General features: G+C 45.4%; 1 protein-coding gene and 1 long non-coding RNA gene across 5 annotated transcripts in view; one reads left to right on the forward strand and one right to left on the reverse strand.

The window, feature by feature from the left end:
• Positions 1–15,702, reverse strand: part of LOC142572358 (uncharacterized) — a 245,453-nt gene extending 229,751 nt beyond the window's left edge. For both annotated transcript variants that reach the window (XR_012826053.1, XR_012826052.1), the window contains exon 1: positions 15,572–15,702. This is a non-coding gene — a long non-coding RNA (uncharacterized LOC142572358). The remainder of the gene's footprint in view (positions 1–15,571) is intronic.
• The window catches only part of LOC142572356 (calcitonin gene-related peptide type 1 receptor-like), a 107,092-nt gene that overhangs the window by 23,147 nt on the left and 63,456 nt on the right, over positions 1–20,489 (forward strand). The window contains exons 1-4 of one of the 3 annotated variants that reach the window (XM_075681417.1): positions 13,249–13,331; positions 14,758–14,921; positions 15,653–15,831; positions 17,555–17,757. In XM_075681417.1, coding sequence (XP_075537532.1) covers positions 14,880–14,921; positions 15,653–15,831; positions 17,555–17,757 — 424 coding nt within the window. In that variant the 5' untranslated portion in view covers positions 13,249–13,331; positions 14,758–14,879. Of the gene's footprint in view, positions 1–13,248; positions 13,332–14,757; positions 14,922–15,652; positions 15,832–17,554; positions 17,758–20,489 lie in introns of those variants that run through there. The other 2 variants (XM_075681418.1, XM_075681419.1) reach the window with 2 other exon arrangements.

Consider the following 20,489-nt stretch of genomic DNA (forward strand, 5'->3'; position numbering starts at 1 on the left):
TTACAGTATTTATATCAGTCTAACATGACTGTTTGAGAAAGTACATCAGTCTAACATGACTGCTTGAGAGAGTGCCCTGAGCAGCCGCACAACAGCGGTTTTTAAACACTCGGTCCTCTCCCGATACCCACGTGACGGAAACGGCTGTCTAAGCACCGTAGGCGAGTTGACCATGGCACCGTAGGGGCGAACGAGGTACCGAAGGGGAGAACGAGGCACCGTAGGGGAATTTATTCCCCGAACTGCAGCGCGCCCGCCGGCCGCCCATTGTCTGGCGTCTTGGTCGGCGCTGGGAAGGGGTGTCAGTAGAAGTTCCCGCGGCTCAGTAACAATAGCTGGTCCGCCGAGCCCGTTTAGTTATCATGGCGGCTTCGTCAAACTCGGCTCCAACGACGGAGAGTCGAGGACGCACGTATTGTTGTTCACACACAGACGACTTAGTCACGCCGTGGCTAGAGGTGTGCGGCGACGCTCCCTGAATGTGGCCGCCATAGTCGCAACTGGGTGGCAAAACATGCACTGCAGCTGGCCGTTCTTAACAGCGCGCGATCCCCTAAGCTCACCAAAATGAAAGACGTCTCACGCGAAAAAAATGAAGAGTCAAGGATGTCGCATAATTGAGCATTTATCGCGCTCCATAATCTACTTAACATGGCGTATATATATAGGCCAAATTGATGTCTAGGCAGGCATTATTCATCATCATCAGAAACAGCGAATAGGTCTGTGCTCCCTAACACATAGTCCAGGTGTTGTGATTGTTAGTGCGGACTGCCTCTAAATATAGCAAGCCCACAGGAGACACGTCTCCCTTCAAGCTACGGCCGGTCAGCAACATCGCGACTGGATTATATCGCAGACTCTGGTCATGTGTCCGGCCAGCGCTGTACATTTAATAAATGGTTTCGTACTCAATCCAGTAAGCCCGGTTTAGGAATACTGCGTTAGACGCGAGTAGCCACACGATAACGACGTGGGAAACATGCGCGTTCCAGCCTCGGGCTTTTCCGCTAGCTGCAACGCAGTGTGACGAAACATTCGAGATTAAGAGACAGCGGCCAGGCTTACGAATGCCAATGCGAATATACTTTCAGGGTAAACAGTGAAATAGGGCTGCTTAGGTGCCGCTCTTTGTTCTTAGCTTGGCGTATACACATGAAAGAAAGAGTGATGCAACACCACGGCTCTCTCAGCAGCTTTGGGTGAACACCGCTTGAAGCCTTCTTATCTTTCTCGCTGTGTGTCGCAACAATGTATCTCAGCGTAACAAATTGTTAACGAATGGGACAGGAGCCGGCGTCATGTGATAAACGGCTTTTGGGTTGTCCACTCTAGGCGTAGAATATTACCGCAGCAAGCATTCAGTCCGTAGCACAGGAGATCAAAGCAATGCTTTCTGGCTGGTTTGTCCGCAGGCGCAAGGACGCGGCGCTGTCCGTGCGCCTATTGTGCTGTAGCGGCCGTCAGCTGCGGCACTTCAAACAATAACAATCGGGCGTCGAAGCTTTGGGCGTCTTCAGGGTAACAAACACTTTCTCTTAGAGTCCATTAGTTGAACCTCTACATGTGTTGCGCTGTAAGGAAGGCAAGGTAAATATAAGGAGTGGGGAGGTGCGAGGGGGCGAAGAAGAAGTAAGGGTCCATAAAAGAGGGAGGAATATATGGGCCTCATGCTCGTAGCACTACTATGTCTTCGATTGAGTCTTTCAGTCTGCTTTTTTTCTTTAATTGGGAACTTTAGAATAGTCTGCGCTTCCCTTCTCTAGAGAGTGCAGCTTCTTACGATTAACGCATTTTCGTATGTAGGGTGCCTCAGCTAACGTTAGCCAAGCTGTTCAAAGAAAAAAAAAATATTTAATAAACATGATGGGAGATGTGATTTTAAGAGCTGCGGTGTTCGGTCGTCAGACTATTGACTACCGAACACCATAGCTTTTATAATTGTATCTTACACCATGCTTTTTAAATGCATTTTTTTCTTTGAACAGCTTGGCTAACGTTAGCTGGGACACAGGGTATAGAGTGTGTGTGGCTTGTCTAAAACAGGTTCCTCAAGCAATGTTTATATGAAAAAAAGTAATAAAAACTGGACGTTGCGCTTTCATAACATGATGTTGAAAAGTTTGCACCCTTCTACAATAATCCCGCCTTTTTATTTCGTTAGTAGGGTAAACATATACACCGCCAGAGCATTATTCGACAATGGGGTATCGGCACGTTTGTGTATTTTTGTGTTTATCAATACTGCAGAGCTTAAACGGTCTTTAAGCCACTCCAACTCGAAAACGAGCAAATTCTTTCTCTATGGCCTTTGCTTCCTCCCCAGAAGGTGCTCTCTCCTCCTCGGCGGGTACTTCTCTAAAAGACACGCGAACACGTATGCGCCAGTCCCAAACTAATCGTCACCTTGGGGCTAATTGTTTGAAAGCAACATCAACCTTAATCTAAGGCTGGGGGTAGCGTTTACGCGCGGATACGTGAGCCTCATGCGACGCACTGAGTCTCCAGACTGCGTTTTGCAATGTGAATGATGCTATAGGTCATGTGCTTTGTGACTGCCCAAAGTACGTGGAAGAGCGTCAAAGGTTGAACAATGAACTTATGCATCTCGACAGGCCACCGTTGTCGGAGGACGTAATTTTAGGCCCTTGGCCAGACGCTCAGTCGAGTTTCAAGGCCGTCCAGGCGTTACTGAACTTTCTCAAAAGTACAGGCCTGGACTGTAGGCTTTGAGCATGCCGAAGTGCTTGCCATATGTGTTACATCCTCTTCTATCGTCATCCTCACCCATCATGCGCCTCTTTCTTCCCTCTCTCTTTCCCACTTCCCCTTCCCCCGACGCCGAATAGCTGGATAGAGAAATATACCTCAGGGCAACCTCTCTGCATTTCGTATCATTAAACTTCTCTCTCTCTCTCGCTCTCTCAACACCAACCATTGGGGGCGAAATGCGAAAACACCCGCGTACTTAGATTTAGGTGCACGTTAAATAATCACAGGTGGTACAAATTTTCGGGAGTGCCCCACCACGGCGAGCCTCATGATCAGATCGTGGTTCTGGCTCGTAAAACCGTATAATTTATTTTTAAAACAACACCAACTTCCGCTTATCAGGGCTCTGCGCTTTTTGCTGTTGCCTGCGCAAGCAAACCACTCTACAGATGGTGAAATCAATTTGTTGCACAGGTTTCGCAAGCGAAGCAGTCGTGTGACAACATGGCAAACGGATGCTACCAGGCGGATTGGAAATTATGTCCCTAGAATATGAACTAATCGACAGCTTTAGGCCTGGTGACGTCATGTGCATGTTTCTGTCAGCGTCACGATATACAAATGAGAACCACAAAAGCGCGAAGAGGAGCATGCAACCGTTTTTTTTTCTTTTTTTAAATTCTGGGGCACGATTTAGGGGCTCTTCGTTACACGAAAAGACAGAAAAAAGGTTAAAAAAAGACCTTGGCTTCTATGCGGCCGTGCCGACACATAGCCCAAATTCCAGCGAAGCTGACGCACGCAGATACCGGGACTTCAGGCGCGCTTTATGTTATAGTCTTGGTTTCTAGCGAGGCCACAAGCGGTGTTTCCGTTTTCTGGGGAATTTTTCTCACAACACTCAGCCGCTATTCTCAACGCCTTCATTACACGAGCCTGGACAACGCTGCTCGGGCGGCGCAGGTGCTTGCGGCGGTCGGGGTGCTATCGCTTACACTTACTGCTGTCGAATAAACAATTCTGAACTGAAAAATATTTGCGCAATAATTTATATTGAGCCTAGGTAGTCTTCTGTATAAAGGTCCCAACTTTATAGAAGAAACGTTGCGCCGTTTGACTGCACAAACAGTTTTGTTTATAAGACCGTTCTTTATTTCTACTTCCGCTGCGTGGAATATGTGCTGTCAAATTGTTGTTCGCATTGCTGCTTTCACAGTTTCGTTGTAATGGCGTAGTCACGCTTTCACAACTATCGAATAAAGTGGCTGTTTGAGCCTTAACTGTTATTCTGCTTCTTCTCCGAAAAAGGTATGCGCGAGAGTACACCTGCGCGTATAATTGGACCACCTGTTCAAGAGCCAAGAAATTTCCGGCGCCGTGCTTGCGTGCCAACATGCCATTCTTTCTTGCCCATGAAAAAATTATAAATTATGTAATGAAGAAGAAGAGCACAAGAACAAGGCCAGTCAGATCGTCTCTTCCATGCCTGCTGTGCAACCAGTGGGCCAACCGGATCGCCAGTGCTTGGCACGAGTGTGAGCCGTTCGGGCAACCAGCTGTTCCTGCTTTGCGTCACCTGCCTCCTCGGTTACGAAGAGACGTTACCCTCGGAACTGTTAAGTGCACCCATTACAATTACTTCTCCAAGGAGCGTTTTAGAGGCTTCGGCCGCACTTGACAAATTACTGGTGGCGACTTCAACGGATGGAGATGACTGAAATTTCCTCGGCATGTTTCTGCTAACGCACGCTTTATTTCTACAAAGTGTTAGTTTGATGTGCAGATGTAAGCTTTCAAACCAACACCACAAAGAAGACTTAATAGTAGAATGAACTTAATTATTACAGGCGATGGGGTTTGCTGCGGCGTTTTATCAATACAAACATGCTTGAAAGTTGCTCGCCATACTTCTCATAAAGAAGGCATTATTCCTATTGCGCTTTAGCTTACACGCTAAATATTCCAGAAACCACGTGCTGCTGAATATCACACAGAGGTCCAAAGCGCAGTGGACAAATTCTTTTTTATTTTTCGCCGCACCGCCCTTAAACATCCTGCACATTTGCATCCTGTTTCACACATGCCACTGATATTTATGCCCAATGTGTCTTTCAAATTTAATTGCGCCAGTTCTACTGGTAATTCCCGCAATGTTTCGACAAGGTCAGGAACCGTCATTGTCCACTGCGTCTGCAGTCGCAGTTTAGCAGCATCGAGGTAAAACTTCAACCCCTGTTAACAAGAAAACGGTGCATTCTTATATACATTAAAGGACAATCCTTGGTGAGCCGATGTTTATTAAATTTCTCCACGTTTTAATATCTCGCGAGCTGTCTTTGTTCATTTTGATCCCAAATGCCCCAAGCTAAGTATGCCTCAAGAATGCGCGAGTCAATAAAGCCAGCGATCTGCAGTCGACGCACGCTGCTTTCGCCGTTTTGTGCTAAGAAGCGCAAGCGCGATGCTGGAGAGCGCGAGTGTTTTCTTTAGGACCGCCTCTGGCACCCCGGGCGACGATCCACGCGTACCGTGGGCTGTGGTTCGTTGAGCGTGTCTTTCTTGCTCGCACTACACCTTTCAGTATACACACGCGGCTATACTTAGAAGCCCGGTGAAGCCGCGGAGTTTTCATTCCACTTGCGAACATAGCACGGGGTGAGCGCGTTTGTTTACGATCGCGCGAAAAACGTCTGGGCACATCGCTCCTGCAGTTTTGCTTTGTTTGTTTTAAATATGCTCGTGTTAGAAGTTTCGTGTGACACGAAGAGTTACAGTTTGCTCTGCGTGGAAACCGTCACTTGTTTTTCTTTTCTTCTTTTTTTTGGCCGTCGCATTTCGCAATGACGAGGTCAGTCACGTTTAGCGAGCCGAACATAGCTAAAAAGCGCATTTATTCGTGCTTTAGTTTTTCGCGGAGGTGTACAGAGAGAAGGCAGTACAGGCGGTCTTCGAGTCAAACGAATAGCTTGCTTTGATACAGGTGACACATTGGCGGTAATGTATCGTCGCTACAGACGGTTCGCTGCAATTACTAAAAACAGAATTCGTATACTCCGTGCCGAGGAGAACGTCGGCGTCGAAGGAGAACACTCACGCTGGTTTATTGAAAGAGATCAATATTAGCTTACATAAACGTGTGCTTCACGAAACCTTCGCGCTAGCTTCACATTCACATTAATCATGTTCAAAGCCTAGCCATATATGCAAAAAAAGTCTTTCGGGACTGTGAGTGACATCTTATGATGGTCCCCATATAAACCAAACAGACAATGAAGCCTAGGAAATCACAGGGTAAATTGGCTGTAGTTGAAATTAGTGACATCTTATGATGGTGACCATATAAAGCAAACAGACAATGAAGCCTAGGAAAGCATCGGGAAAATTGGCTGTAGTTGAATTTGAAATGTAGAAAATAACAAAGAAAGGGAAATGAAGGTGGATGAAAAGATAACGTGTCGCCAGTTAGAGCCGAACCCACAAACTCAGAATTACGCTTGCGTTGCGCTACCACTTGTGCTACGGCGACGGCTATCAAACCGTCTACTAACTTGGGTATTTATGTTTACTAGATCTAGCCCTGGGAGTATTAGCCAGGGCCACTTAGAGGTAACGTGGGCGGATGTGCAACATCATTTCCTTTCCCGGTGGCGTCACGTAACACGTGATCGTAGGAGAGCGGGCGTGGCTATTAAACCGTCGCATGCTACCTGATGACATCAAGGCTGCTAGATTAAAGACCCCCGCAATGAATAAATGAGAGAAGGAGAACCAAGGGGCTCCATTTTGTTAACCATAAGCAATTAAAGCAAACAGACAAAGAAGCAAAGGAAAGCATCGAGGAAATTAGCTAAAATTGATATTAAAATGTAGAAAATAATAAAGAACGTGAAAATGCAAGTGAACGAAAAGATAGCGTGTCGCCGGTTAGAGCCGAACCCACAAACTCAGAATTACGCTTGCGTTGTGCTACCAATTGTGCTACGGCAACGGCTATGAAACCATCCTCTAACTTGGGTATGTATATTTGATATAGAAAACTACGCGCAATACTTATTTACAGTGAAGACTCGTTATCAGTATAGTTTTGCTTTGACATACTGCTTATGAAAAAAAAACCTGGTCTTTATGATAGGTAGTCTTTAAATAAATCTGTATTTAGTTGCAAACCGATATTTCCGGGAGATCCTCCCACATTAAAGCACAGTTAAAAGACTCTGCAGAAAACCGCCTATTGCGCTTCTTAAAGATAACCGAGCTATACGAACAGTTCCGAAATCCCTCTGAAAGTTTGTCCACAGTAACTGCTTCCTTATTGTCAATTTTATATTTCTTTTTTTTTATCTATTCTTCCCCATTTTCCTTCTCCAAGTGTAGGGTAGTTAACCGGGCACGTTCTTAGTACTCCCTGTACTTCCCTCTTCGTTACTCTCTCTCTTTCTCTCTAACTCTGCAATATCGCAGCCTCTTTTCTGAAGCTACAAAATACCATTTTCTGTATTCATTGCATGCTCTCCGGATCGAGTCGCTTCGGATTATACGATCGCGAAATATTAGCAATCAAAAGCTACCGTGCTGCACGACATTCTTTAGCACTGGTGCCCTTGTGAATGTCATCACAACCCCATCATGTTCACCATATGAATGTTATAAAGGCCGGTGGCGCAGTATTGCGAAAACAGCTTTGCGCCTATGAGACGAAACCTCCCAATGGAAATTTTGTTCTTCACTGTTAGTGTTATGCGCGTCCCCAATAATCTGAAACCACAAGTACGTGCAAGGAGAACACGAATTGAAAACTGCAAGGGTGTGACACGCAAGAAACAGCCAACAGTGAAGCAAGAGAATCTATTTAAAGCCATGTGAAGAGTAGCTCCAAAACTAGGTTGACCTGAGTTTAGTCGTGCTTAGGCACTGTCAGAATCGTTGAATACGCTGTTCAATAGGCAAAAACAGGTTATGTTTTTCTTTTAGAGCGCAGCACTTAGGCGCCCGTTCCTGCGACGAGCGTCGGCGTCACACCTCGTAATCGAGCGAACGAGCAGAATGAAGAAGAAAAGCGAACGTGGAGCGCAGCGGGAGATGAATTACGGCGAAAGAGAAGAGAGCGCGAGGACGAAAGCAGAGGAAGGCGCAGCAGAACTACGAGACGGAAAGCGGAGGAGGGGAGTATGGCGAGAAAGATAGAGAGAGAGAGAATGAAGAGGAAAGGCAGGGGGTTAACCAGATATGAGTCTCCGGTTTGCTACTCTACACTGTGGATGGGGGATAGGGGTTAGAAAGCTGACAGAGGAAAATGCTAAAAAAAAGAAAGAAAAACAGGCGAAAGCGCAAGAAGAAAAACATGGTCCCGCGCAATACGGACTCTGCGGAGACGATGTCTACAAGATGGCGCCAGAGTAGCGCGCATCATCTGTTCAACAAAGCGGTGAGTGAGTAGAGGACAGTGGCGGCTGCTGTGAATCGCGCCAGCGGGCTGCCTCTCGCGATCTCCCAATTAGCAAGACAGTCGCGCCACAGTTCGCTCCGTTTGGAACGTGCCGCTCGAGACTGAGCGTCCGCGCCAGTCATTATATACGTATAGACCTCTGTACTATATGTACAATATATACGTGCAGAGATGCGCTCAAATTTTGCATTAGGGGAAGTATCGTATTCGTCCGTGAAGCTTTATCGACGTGATAAAAAGAGGTTGTCGGTGCACGAATGCATCGCTGGTTAGTTCTTGCCTCATAAAAAATGAGTGCTGTATGCATATGGTGGTATACAGTCAGATATTCTTGTACGCGTACCACGTATCGACAAGTCCTATTCCGACGTGCTCCCATAAGCTATAATATAGCTCGTTAATTCATTATAACTGCAAGCGTCCCACGCATGAAGACAGAGAGAAAAATAGAAAATAAAAATGATACGCCGAGCGATTTATCACGCTAACTGCCATCTTAGCTACTCCGCAGCAAGGGAGAGAAAAAGGAGAAATGACAATCTCTTCCAAGCGCTCGAAGGTGATTTCCCTAGTGCGCGAAGGAGGAACGTAAGCTGCCGCAAATAAAGCGGCCATCAGAGCAGCAAGCGCTAAATGACACGTTTCAATGAAATCGTCTGACGGGACAAAAAGTTATTAACGCATTTGCAGCAACTTTCAGAGCCATGTTGCTTTTTCCCAGAGCTCGGAGCTACAGTTATGTCTATCTAACCATTGCGATTCTCCTATATTAAGAAGAGTACATCTATAAAGAAGCACATGTCAATCAAAGGAATCAAATCAAACTTAATTGGGATGTTTTCGAATCAGAACTTCGAACTTTATGGTCTTAGGATATGTTGGAACATCATTGTTTGAACTGTTAATACCCTAACTTATGCCAGAAGTCATACACATCAATAATATACCTAAATTATCATCAATGTGATTAAATGTGACTGTGAACGACGTCAGTTCGTTATTGGTGCCTTACAATGGCACATACTGACTTCACGAGTGAGGCGGTGTAGCAGACGGTAAGAGGGGAGTAAAAACAACAACAACAACAACAAAAAAGGTTATGCTAAGCTCGTAATAGGAGAAGAAGGAGGAGGGTGCGGTGGAGCTCCTGCAGGGTATACCGAGCCATGTTTTCTTTCTTTCCTGTTTTTATACATGACTCAAGTTGCGTGAAATATGTGTGCATAAAAAGTAGGAACACAAGCCTGGACGTCGCAAGCGCAAGCGTCAAAATACGCCAGAAATCTGAACTGACCATGGCGGCTTAAGCTCTCAATCACTAGCTTAAGACGTGCTGGAAAGCAGGCAACGCTTTTGCCAACGTGGTCTCCTGTTACAGTGTTGAAAGCCGAGATGAGAGGAGGAAGTACGAAGAGCTTGGGGATTTCTCGTCCTATGTACCTCTGCACGCCGTTGCTGTGCTGTGCCGCCTTTCTTTTTCTTTTCCTTTTTTTTTCAACAATCGCATGACCCCTCCTCCTCCATTTACCCTCCCCCCCCTCTTTATAACGTGCTGACGGGTATACATAAATCCCCAGGTCTGCCGATTTTCTGAAAAGCTTTTATTAAAAGCGAACATGCCCCGTGGAGAATTATTCCTCAGCTTCGACTAGATAGTGTTGGGTCACTCTTCATCAACTATTTCATTGTTGTTTAAATCTGAAAGCGATCGCTACTTCGAAGCTATGCTTGCCAAATGTCGAGTATCTATATATCGCAAATATGTCTTGATTAGTTATCAATGCAGTACAGTTATTATTACAATGTAGAAGAACGCACCAGTGGTCAGGTGAAGCGCGTCTCCGTTGTAGGTGTTTGTATTAAGTTTCACATCGCTATCTAAACATGACTCAAGTTTCCTACCACCGCAATTTCGCCTTACTGTGGGAGAAAAGGCGTTCAGGAGCAGCGTACTGCATATTCAGGCGGATCAATTGCCGGCCGAGAACGCAAAGTTAAATCCTGCAGCTGCAACCACCACAACACGTTGACGAATAAAGAAGAAAAAAAAAACAATCATGTGGTGCTCACTTTACAGGATGTGTAGAATTGTTGAATTCTATGTTTGCACGCAGCCAAAAAAATGTCGTTTCAGTATATATATATATATATATATATATATATATATATATATATATATCGCGTATAACAAGTGTTCAGTGATTGCACCTGCACCAAGGCACAGTTCTAGACGTGACTGAGCGGCATGGCATTCTCAACTTAATGAAACACTTCAGCCAAGATGCCCGAGGTGAACTTCCTGGGCCCACATTTACAAAAAACGATCATCTTTTTCCGTTATAATAGCAGCTTCCAGCCAATCCTGTCGCTGGACGTAACATACCTGAAGGCGGTCGGCCAGTGACAAAGAACGCTCACGAAAGAAAAGCTTCGCGAATTCAGCACGTGTCTTGTTCTAACCCGTCGCAGCGATATCGTGTGGGGTTCCTGGAATGTGCGAATGCAGCCTCTTTATCTCGCTTTTCCTATTATACGAGGACGTCGCAGTACGGCTTTCTGCGAGAGTAAAGTAATAAGACGGCAAAGGGCGGTCCAACTAGTCGCCTTGTTTGAGACCGAGCTGAGCGTTTATTTGATGGCGGCTGGCCAGACCTTCTCGTTCTGGGCGGTTCCGTAGGTGCCTCGAACGAGTCACTCAGTTGGGAAACAAGCAAGCGATCCCGACTCGTCGTGCGCACCTGTTCTTGTCACGCAGGCGTCTAATCTGAAGGCGCCCTTCGGCCAGAGCTTCTGTAGTGCGTGCCGTCGCCCTCGTACCTCATTGTCGCAACAGCTTGTTCGTTCCGTTTGCGAGCCGCAACAAGCTACGCGGAATAAGCTCGTTGCCCTGCTTCCTCCTAATCGCCGGCGTGCCCGAACCCCGGCGTGTGTAGCTGAGGTGCGTTCGCGAAAGACAATCCCTCCGCCGACGCGTCGTCGCGGCTTTGTACTCCGGGCGCCCCGGTCTCGCTAATGACGCTCTTAACGGCGACGAAGGCGGCCTCAGAGCGGCCGTTCCTTTCAACGAGACGAGAAGGCGCGGTGATGCGATTTCGCGACGTAAGTGCCGCTAGGCGGTGGACGAAGAGAGCACGTAAAATGCCACCAACAAATATATATACTGAAACTAACGGGAGCTTCTTTTTTTGTGTGTGTTTGATCTTCCTCGTCTTCGGTGTTTTTTCCAAGAAAGTTCGTTCCTCGGAAGGATCATCCTTAGGAACTCCTTAAAATGTTCCCCCTTAAAAATGTTCTCGTGGATCCTGGTTCTTCGCGTAACGGTACAGAGCTCATGGTGTGGTCATAAGTGCACAATATTTTAATAGTTATTTTTAGATGAGAAAAGTGTGATACTTCCCTGAATTCTTTATTTCCTTCCTCGTTTTTTGTATAGTAACACCGTTGCACTTGTCGCTTCTGGTAAGCATTCGACATAATGACCCCATTCTAAAGTTACGTAGGCTTTACGACATGACCGTTGCTTACATACTCCGTAAGCTCTGTTACCTTTTCAGTGTGTAGGTGGTGGAGAAAATGTCCTTGTGTAGAAAGCGATGGCATCAAGCCTTACAATCACTGTGACCAGAGAGACAACATTCTGTTGATATACAGCTCATGACATTGAGCTTTACCGTATGGTTGCGTTTTTTTTTTAACCACGTTCATTAGACTTGCTAGCTTTTAAAGACTAAATAAGTTCCTTTGAAATAGGAACATTGCTGATTCGTGTGAACTCACTATTAGTGTGAAAATGTTGAGTGAGAAATTTGTAAATATGACATGTTGAAGTTCGGGAACGCTGACCTGTTTTCTTCACATGAGTGGTTGTTAAGGTGCCTATGGACATATTAGAGTCAAGCCACGTTATTGCATCGTGTCTTGGGAACGACGTACTTGCGTGCATATTCGTGTGTAGTTGCAGCATGTGTGTAGGAAGTGCTTACAATTATTCCCCTCCCACAGTGACTGCACTTGTTGCAGTTTCTCCTTTGTTGCCTGTGGAGTGGTCGTCGGGATTTTTCTTACGCCTAGGTCTCCCGACTTTCCTATTCTTAATCTACTTTCTCCTTGCGATATCAATTAGGCACACGACTTTGTTTTTCTTAAGCTGAGTACTTATGCAGTACATTTAGGGATAAAAATAATAGTCCAATTTGCAGTCAATATATGTTCGCCATGACAAATCAAGCAGTCCTTTTTCTATTTCTATATAAGCCCTTGATTTTCTGGTTCAGGTTTTCAGTTGCGGATTTTCAGGTATTCAGTTTTCATTTTCTAAGTAACCACTGCTACTAAATGTTTGTAACGTTTACACAGACAACAGCGCACTGACATAAGTCTGCTTGATTTGCTGGGAACTCTAATCTCGTAAAAGCAGTGAAGAAAATGAGCAGTTAAGGAAACTTAAGAACAAACAAATGCACACGCGTTGACCAACTTCGCCTTGCTATTTCAAAATAGTTTCACATGCTATAGACTGTTCGTGTTCGGGGCAGAAACAATGATTCTTAGTTTTGTTTTACTTCAAAAAATACAAAATTTGGAACGTACTTTCTATATCAGTAGAGGGTGGGACAGAAATTACGCCACCATTTCTACTTGTCGGATGTCTCAAAAATTTGTTCCTAGCATACTGTTCCAAGAACGAAGTATGTAACACTTCATGTCCCAAATATGTGGTGCTATAACGTAAAGGCATTCAATCAGGCTCTACTTCATTTCCTTCGTTAGCCGTGCGCGATTAGTCAAACGTTTTTGAAGTGACGCGTAGTTCACCTGTCTGTCAATATGACGTGTACGCACTGACTGTGCATTATGGATGATTAGGCCGACAAAAAGAAATAAAGTACACTTCTTTGAGATTCTACGCCTTTGTCACCATCAGCCTTCCGTGATTGGTGAAAATGTTTTCGGGCCACACCTAGTTCGCGTGTATTTCACGCGACATGATAAAACCGCGAGAACTCATGACGTCACAGTGACGTTTACGCACTAAATATGCATTACTATGCAGAACAAAACGGAATTTTTTTCTTTCTTTCTTTTTTTTAGGACTAGTCGGAGACTGGGACTAAAAAGGAGCAGGAGATGGCTGTGCACTGATCGCTCCGGCGCTGTGTACACGGACCTACCAGTGAGAATTAATTTATTTGCCCATAATAAAGTTTTCGCGGGGCAGTATAACGTTACCGAGCCCTTTCGTCATATAAACAGCATCGCTCTGCCAAAATATTCTTAGTTAGGAATTCGTTGTTGCATATTTTTACGATTCCGTTGCCCGCCGCCGTAATCGTCAACGGGCAACCACGAGATCAGCAAGAGGAAACGAACCATTCAGAGACGCCTTCATCGCTCTCCTCGCCCAGTTATCTACTTTCACTGCACTAGCTTAGCCCCATCGAAACCCTCTGCTCTTATCTGCGCTCCTCACCTATGTTCAGCCAATTAGATCAAGAAAAGCCTGTTACGGTAGGCAATGCTTTAACTTTCAAAACAAACAAAAGTTATAACCGTCTATAAACGAGGAGAGCGTTTGGCTGGGCTGTGCAAACAACGTTGTGGGCCCCCGCCGATGCTTGCGTTAGCGGGTACTTAAATTTGACGTCAGAAAATTGGACTGAAGTCAGAATGGAATCACCTTACGTTAAAGCGCCCACGGTTGCGCGAACATTTTGGTGCTTTCGACACCATTAGTCATGAGCAGGAAACAGCGGATGACACCGCTAATTGCCATGACGACGATGACCCCACTTATAATGCCTCGCTTAACTGTCTGCCGGCTACACAAATGAGACTGCCAGGAGCGGATGATGGCCTTTATTTATAATTCATTCACATTCACTGTGAGCCGTCGCTTCCGTATCATGAAGAGAACATAAAAATGCATAAAGTTCATTGAAGGCTACCTTCTATACACTGTCACTGCGGCCATGTACGATCAGCGTGATGGCGAGCTTATCGGGTCAAATATGTTAAAACTTTAATGCCGTAAAGCAATTTTCGTCGACCAATGAGTACGGCACGAAAGAACTAGAAGACCCCTACGATTGTTCTCGGTTAGTTTTTGTCTTCTTTTTATTGAGTATTTTTGTATGCCATCATCAATAATTCGCTTCCTTTTTTCTACGAAAACATTTGTTCGTGTTGAAGCTGCAAAGTAGTGAAGTGCGCTTCAATTCGATACCAGCCATCTTCTAGTCTCCTCTTTATGACGATATCTTTTGTAATTCCGAAGCGCTGCATATAATGATGCACGCAGATCTGATAGGAAAAAGCACGTGCTATTTTATAATCGTAAATGAGAGCAGCATAACAATATAGATCAAGAGCATTACCGTTACCCCAAGAATCATAGGCAGAACCCATAATTCTTATTCATACGTGTTGTTTGCCTCTGGCCGATTGTGTCTGCTTTCCGTCATCCCGATTGGCTGGCACCTGTTTTTGAGAACAATTCCAGTGGATGAACGTCTTTCTTTACGTGTGAATACAGGCCCATGTACAGTTGACTCATAGCTCGAAGGAGCCTGTATCAGTTGTTTATATTTTATTTCTTCCAGCGTTTATTCTCCGCTGACTGCGAGCCTGCTGAACAATGGCGGTCCACTGCGGGTGACTTCAAACAGTGCAGAACATAAGAGGGCAGTTTCACGTGATCTTCCCACTGTGTACTGAGTGAATTATGACGTCGATAGACCTTCGGTTCTACTTGTTTGCTTCTTTGGTAAGTTGGCTGCTTTTGTATATCGAGTGTTCTTGAATAGGACTGATAATGTATTTGTGAACCTGTGACATATAAAATCCATCGCGCTTATTCTAGCTGCAACCTACGTGTATATATGTACGAGGTCGCACAAACATCTACCCTTCCTTGTAACGCAGTACAATTATTTAGTGAACTGCGGATTATTACAGATTTGTGGAGAGACATCGTTCAGTGTCTGCACAGAACACAAGACGACGGGTCACTTGGTAAAGTTACCTTGTTTTAACGATGATGTACGTATGATAAGGCGTCAGTTATGAAACCAAGAAGTAAGACGATCAGGCGTTAGAAGTTAGACAACGTTTTGACGCAGGCTTTTATGAAGCAAGAAGTATTTTTTTATCCAGCTTTCGAGCTTCAACATATGTTCTGGTAGTCCCGGAACATCTATCAGTGGGTGCAAGAACAGCTATGCTGATTCTACTACTAATTTATGTGTTTTCCATGACTGCAGCTTTAAAGAACTTCAAGCTTCGCAATGAACTTTCGAAGGATTGACGAATATACACTGACATTTGTCGAACGTCGCCTGCAACATATGGGTCACGTATAAAAATGAAATGTTGCCGTTGGCATATTTCAACAGAAGTAACAAATCTATCACTCACAGAACGACGTGTGTCTTGTCTGATTCATCGGAAACACTTTCCAGCTTGCAATTCAACGCCGTTGCGAAAATAATTTTGCAGGTGACTGCCGGCTACGTGGAAATGGCGTGGGCACGAAGGTCAATGTACGAGAGGGTCCCTGGTACTTGCCGCATGGAGAGCCAGCTGTACCTGGAGCCGCATCTTTTCAGCCAGCTCACCTGTGCGCGTTGCTACAAGTACATGCCAAGCCTGGCTTTCAAGAACGCCTCTAGGCTGACGTAAGTACTTTTCCTTTTCGGTTACTTCTTCTTCATGGTTACAGACGTTGACTAACTGTAGAGCGGTGTAATCTACCATCTGTCGACAATACTGAATCACACACAAGAAAAAGAAAGAAACCCGCCCATGTTGCGACTAAGAAAGAAAGTTTGGAGGACTATAGGATAAGGTAAGTGAGGTGCTTTCTTGCAGTTATAATCATGGCCTGCGTGGACCTTTAGTATAAACTGCAGTATTATTCGGTGGGCACATTTTGGCGTGTATTCACAACAAAGATCTTACTCCCCGTGAAAGCAAGCGTGAGTCAATCTAGGTGGTGGACATAGTATTTGCGAAAACGGCACGCCAGTCGCAAACAGCACTTCTGGACGAAGGGCTTTGTGAATTCAGTCCTGGCCCACAGCGAAGCTTTCCATGAAGTTGCCAAAACTCCTTCCTCTTCCTAGAAGATGCGGGAAGTACCTATTCAGTAGTTAGTGCTACACTGGATAGCGTTTGGGACCACGACTAACGCTAACACCTCGTCTAGGTCAAGGGTAGCTCGCTGTGTTCTGCTGACCGATGTATGCCCTTACGAACCACCTTGATGTGCAAATTGCTTCGCAATTTCGGGTAATGGCCTACATAGGTTAGGCAGTAGGGATGGCGGGCTCTGGCGATAGCGAATGCGTTCCTATGTAAGTGAGCCATCCATTGGGAAATAGCTCTTGGAAACAGAAAAGCTTGTGATGTTGACCTCGCAATAAGTCTTCCTTTCTTTCTTTCTTTCTTTCTTTCTTTCTTTCTTTCTTTCTTTCTTTCTTTCTTTCTTTCTTTCTTTCTTTCTTTCTTACTTTCTTTCTTTTTTCTTTCTTTCTTTATGCCGCTAGAGGCGCCTTCTGACGAAATGGTACTGGGTTGTCAACGACTACGATAACTGAAGTAATTGGAACTGCAGCCATGGCGCCACCAAATTATGAACCATGGTTATTGGACATGAAGGTCCGATACAGGAAGTTGATAGAGCTTTGCGTTCGGAACATTTGTGGAAGGCCAGCGAATTAACTGCATGCCAGCTCCAATTCTAATACTTCACAAACTTATTTGGGAATCCAGCCCGTGTTACACGACGTTACAACGTGAACGTATTGGAATTAGCTATGGCGGCTGGGCAACTGCATAGAACGTATTTCAGACGTATTCAGACAAAAATCGCCTCGATCTGACACGGACTGAATAATCACCTTATTGTTATCCTTTTGTGCCGCACGAATTACGTTAGATATATTTCAATGATTGACTCATGCGGACAGTATAGAATAAAGAAGGGTTTTGAACCGAAATTGCTGGTACATATTACGTCACCTTTTCGTAACTGCGCGAAGAGCGGCATTGGACTAGAATGAAGGGGAGAGAAGCCATCAGGCGAAGGCATGGAGGTAAACCAGGCTGAGGCCGGTAGGCTACCCTGCACTGGGAAATGGGGAAAGGGGATTGAAAGAGGAGAAAGAAAAAAGAAGTTTACAGTTTGAACTGTTACACACGAAAGCGTTCACTGCTGATTCCGTCAGGCTGGCGCACTTCAAGAAACAGACAAATACGATATGCACAATGAATTCGCGTTTATCTAGCCTAGTCCACTTTTTCGCGCGGTTCTGAAGAAGTAACGTCCAGAATACGTCACTGCTTTGACGTGCCAAGCGGCCACCGCCTAAGCTTCTCGGCATTCGCGTGGTCGTGCAGGTACTGCCGTGGCGGAAGGCTGTGCCGCGGAGAGTGTGGCGGCGAATGCTTGCAGCCCTATGGTAACGTAAGCGACGCGAGAATCGTGGAAACGTTCAAGAAGGGGTTCTACGCCGACCGCTGGAAGAGCTGCTGCCTGGCTGCTCAGGAATGCTGCCGGGAGATGCTCGAAGACGAGCTGGCTGATCCAGCGCCGGCCAGAGGTGAGCGGCACCGTTCACGCGATGAAACGATCGAAACGTAGCTACCTAATTGAAAAGATGAATTTGATGGCACTTACAGCACTTCGGAACTGTTATAACGGCGCGCAGCCTGTGCTATTGTGGTTGTGGTGGTGATGGTGCTCGCATACAGACTGATTCAACTATGTGCTGATTGAAAAAAAAAAAGAAACAAATCATAAGCATGTACAATTTGCAAGATCTTGCACGAGTTATCCGTTATGACTAATTGGAATATAGAAATGATCCTGGAAACAAAGGAACATTTTATGAACGGAACTTATTGTGAGCTTCTTCATTAGGAAACATTGGAATTGTGCCACATATACTACGTTATGTAGTCACGTTCTTTTTATTTTTTTGACGGTGGCACTTTGCAGGCAAATGTAGATATGAAATATTGCCAGAGAGTAATAAAGCGATGACGAGATTTATGTTCCAGGAATTGTTCAAAGCTACATGTCTTCTAAGGCTTTCGCAAGAAGGGTAACAGAGAACAGGCGATGGCCAGTTGTAAATACGAACGAAATTACACCAAACGGTCTTGCTAAAAGCAAAGGAAAAAATTTTTTTTCATAGGTTCTCCGAGATTTAGAGCTGAAACTGAAATATTTCGCATTTGTGCGAGTAGCCAACTTAATAAACACGAGCTGTTGTAGGCCTCGTACGACGTCGGTGCAAACTCTCTTGCATAATCAAGCCCAGTGCAGCGTCACAAATAAATTCCTTGATATCTAACTCCTTGCTTCAATAGCAGAAAGGCAGCAGCTGGTCGAGTCCGGTGTTCGTTGACATCAATTCAAGTGTCCGTAGACAAGAACTCATATACAACTCCATTTTCATAGTTCGCTGTCGCGTCTATATGCCACAGTTCTTGCGGTGTTTTTTTATCCTTCTGCGTATATACGGCGATTTAGACGCACTTGGCTGGTCAGAGTTGCGCATTTGCCGGTTCTTTCTGACAAGAGAAATCCGCTCCTGCACTATGTACGGGAGATTAACCGAGGCTGGAACTAGTGACACAGGTCAGGAGTGCGTGGACGAGAGCAACAATTCGTCACCAGGACTGAATAATACGACGTGATGGGATGCGTCTTAAAGAAACTTGTGGTCTTGTTGTATGGCGTTTGTGTTGACGCGAGAACGCCGGTGACACTGGGCGAGGTTTGAAACGTGCTCCGCAGGCGAATGGAGATGAATTGACAGGGGAATTGTAGATAGAAACCGTAGAGAAAGACGTTTAGCAAGAGCGGACACTCCCATAGAGGCCAGCGGCCGAAGTGACTGTGGCGCACCGAGCGGGTGGGATTAACATCTACCGGTTTCGGTTTTGGACGAGCCCGTTTTGAGATCCAGCTAGCACGCGTTGCGCCGGCTGCGCTAATGTGCGGAGTTCTTGTTTCTTTTTTTTTTTTTTGCTTCTGCTGCGCAGCCGTGCGCGTTCTTACTACGGAATCATTTTACTTACTACAAATGATTGCGAAAGGTCTCTACAAGCCTCCATCGCGAGAGGCAGCGCGAATTCACTCACTGCTGCCGCCGCTATTGCTCACGCCAGCGTTTCGACAGCGAGTGTCCGCGGTTATCGAGTGAGATGTGTTTATGTTTACCTGTGCGCGTTTGACACCATACACCCGCCGTGGTCGCTTAGCGGCTATGGTGTTGGGCTGCTGAGCACAAGGTCGCGGGATTTAATCCCGGCCACGTAGGCCGCATTTTGATGGGGGCGAAATGCGAAAACACCCGTGTGCTTCGATTTAGGTGCACCTTACAGAACCTCAGATGGTCAAAATTTCCGGAGTCCTCCCCTACGGCGTGCCTCATAATCGGGAAGTGGTTTTGATGCGTAAAATCCCATAATTTAATTTTTTTACACCATGGTTGCTATTTTAGTTGGTAAGCGAACGCTTATACGCCTGATAAAACAACTATGCTTACGTCGTATAGCTGTCTAATGATTTGCTATCGCATTCAATGCTTCGTTTGTTGGGCGAAACCACAGCTTTTTAATGCTTTGTAGCGTGAACTGGAGCTACCTGAGTTAAAACTGAGTCACCTGTCTGGACTTTACATTCATTCATTTAAATGCATGCAGGACCCTAGCACTAATGAGAAACCGCAAAGTGTATCCCGTAATAATGTAGTAGCATGGACACTGAGGCATAGAGGCAGCCATTTTTTTTTCAATTTACGTGTATTCTTCATGTACTTACTTAATCAGTTAGTCTATTTTCACTGCAGTCCACAAGTAACTAAAGTAGCCGAGTTATTTTCTATCTCGATCTCTCCTCGGTAACTCTCTTATACCGGAACAGAACCAATCTCTTATGCTATTGAACAGCTTATGTTATTGAAGCAGTGCACTTACATCTGCCACGTACAGTTACACTTAGAGAGGGACATTACAAAAGGCGGGACTTTGAACATAAAGCACTACAGTTGCAGTCCAACGCCTGTGTGTATCCTTTCTATGTGTACTCGAACGTGTCAGATGTGAGTGCGCTGTTTCAATATCATGGCTCACCAACTAGTCCATCAGTATCTTTTAAGCAGCTAATCTTAACATTTATCTCATTGCTTCATTGGACATGATAAGTGACTGGCGCATTTAACTGCATTGGTTGCCGACATAGAAGAGGACAGGCACGTCGCCTTAACCTGCACTCAGGGTCTGCTTCACATACCTGCTCTACTAGCGACTGTGACCAGGACTG

Source organism: Dermacentor variabilis, chromosome 2, assembly GCF_050947875.1.
Source record: "Dermacentor variabilis isolate Ectoservices chromosome 2, ASM5094787v1, whole genome shotgun sequence".
In the NCBI taxonomy this organism is placed as follows: Eukaryota; Metazoa; Arthropoda; class Arachnida; order Ixodida; family Ixodidae; genus Dermacentor; species Dermacentor variabilis.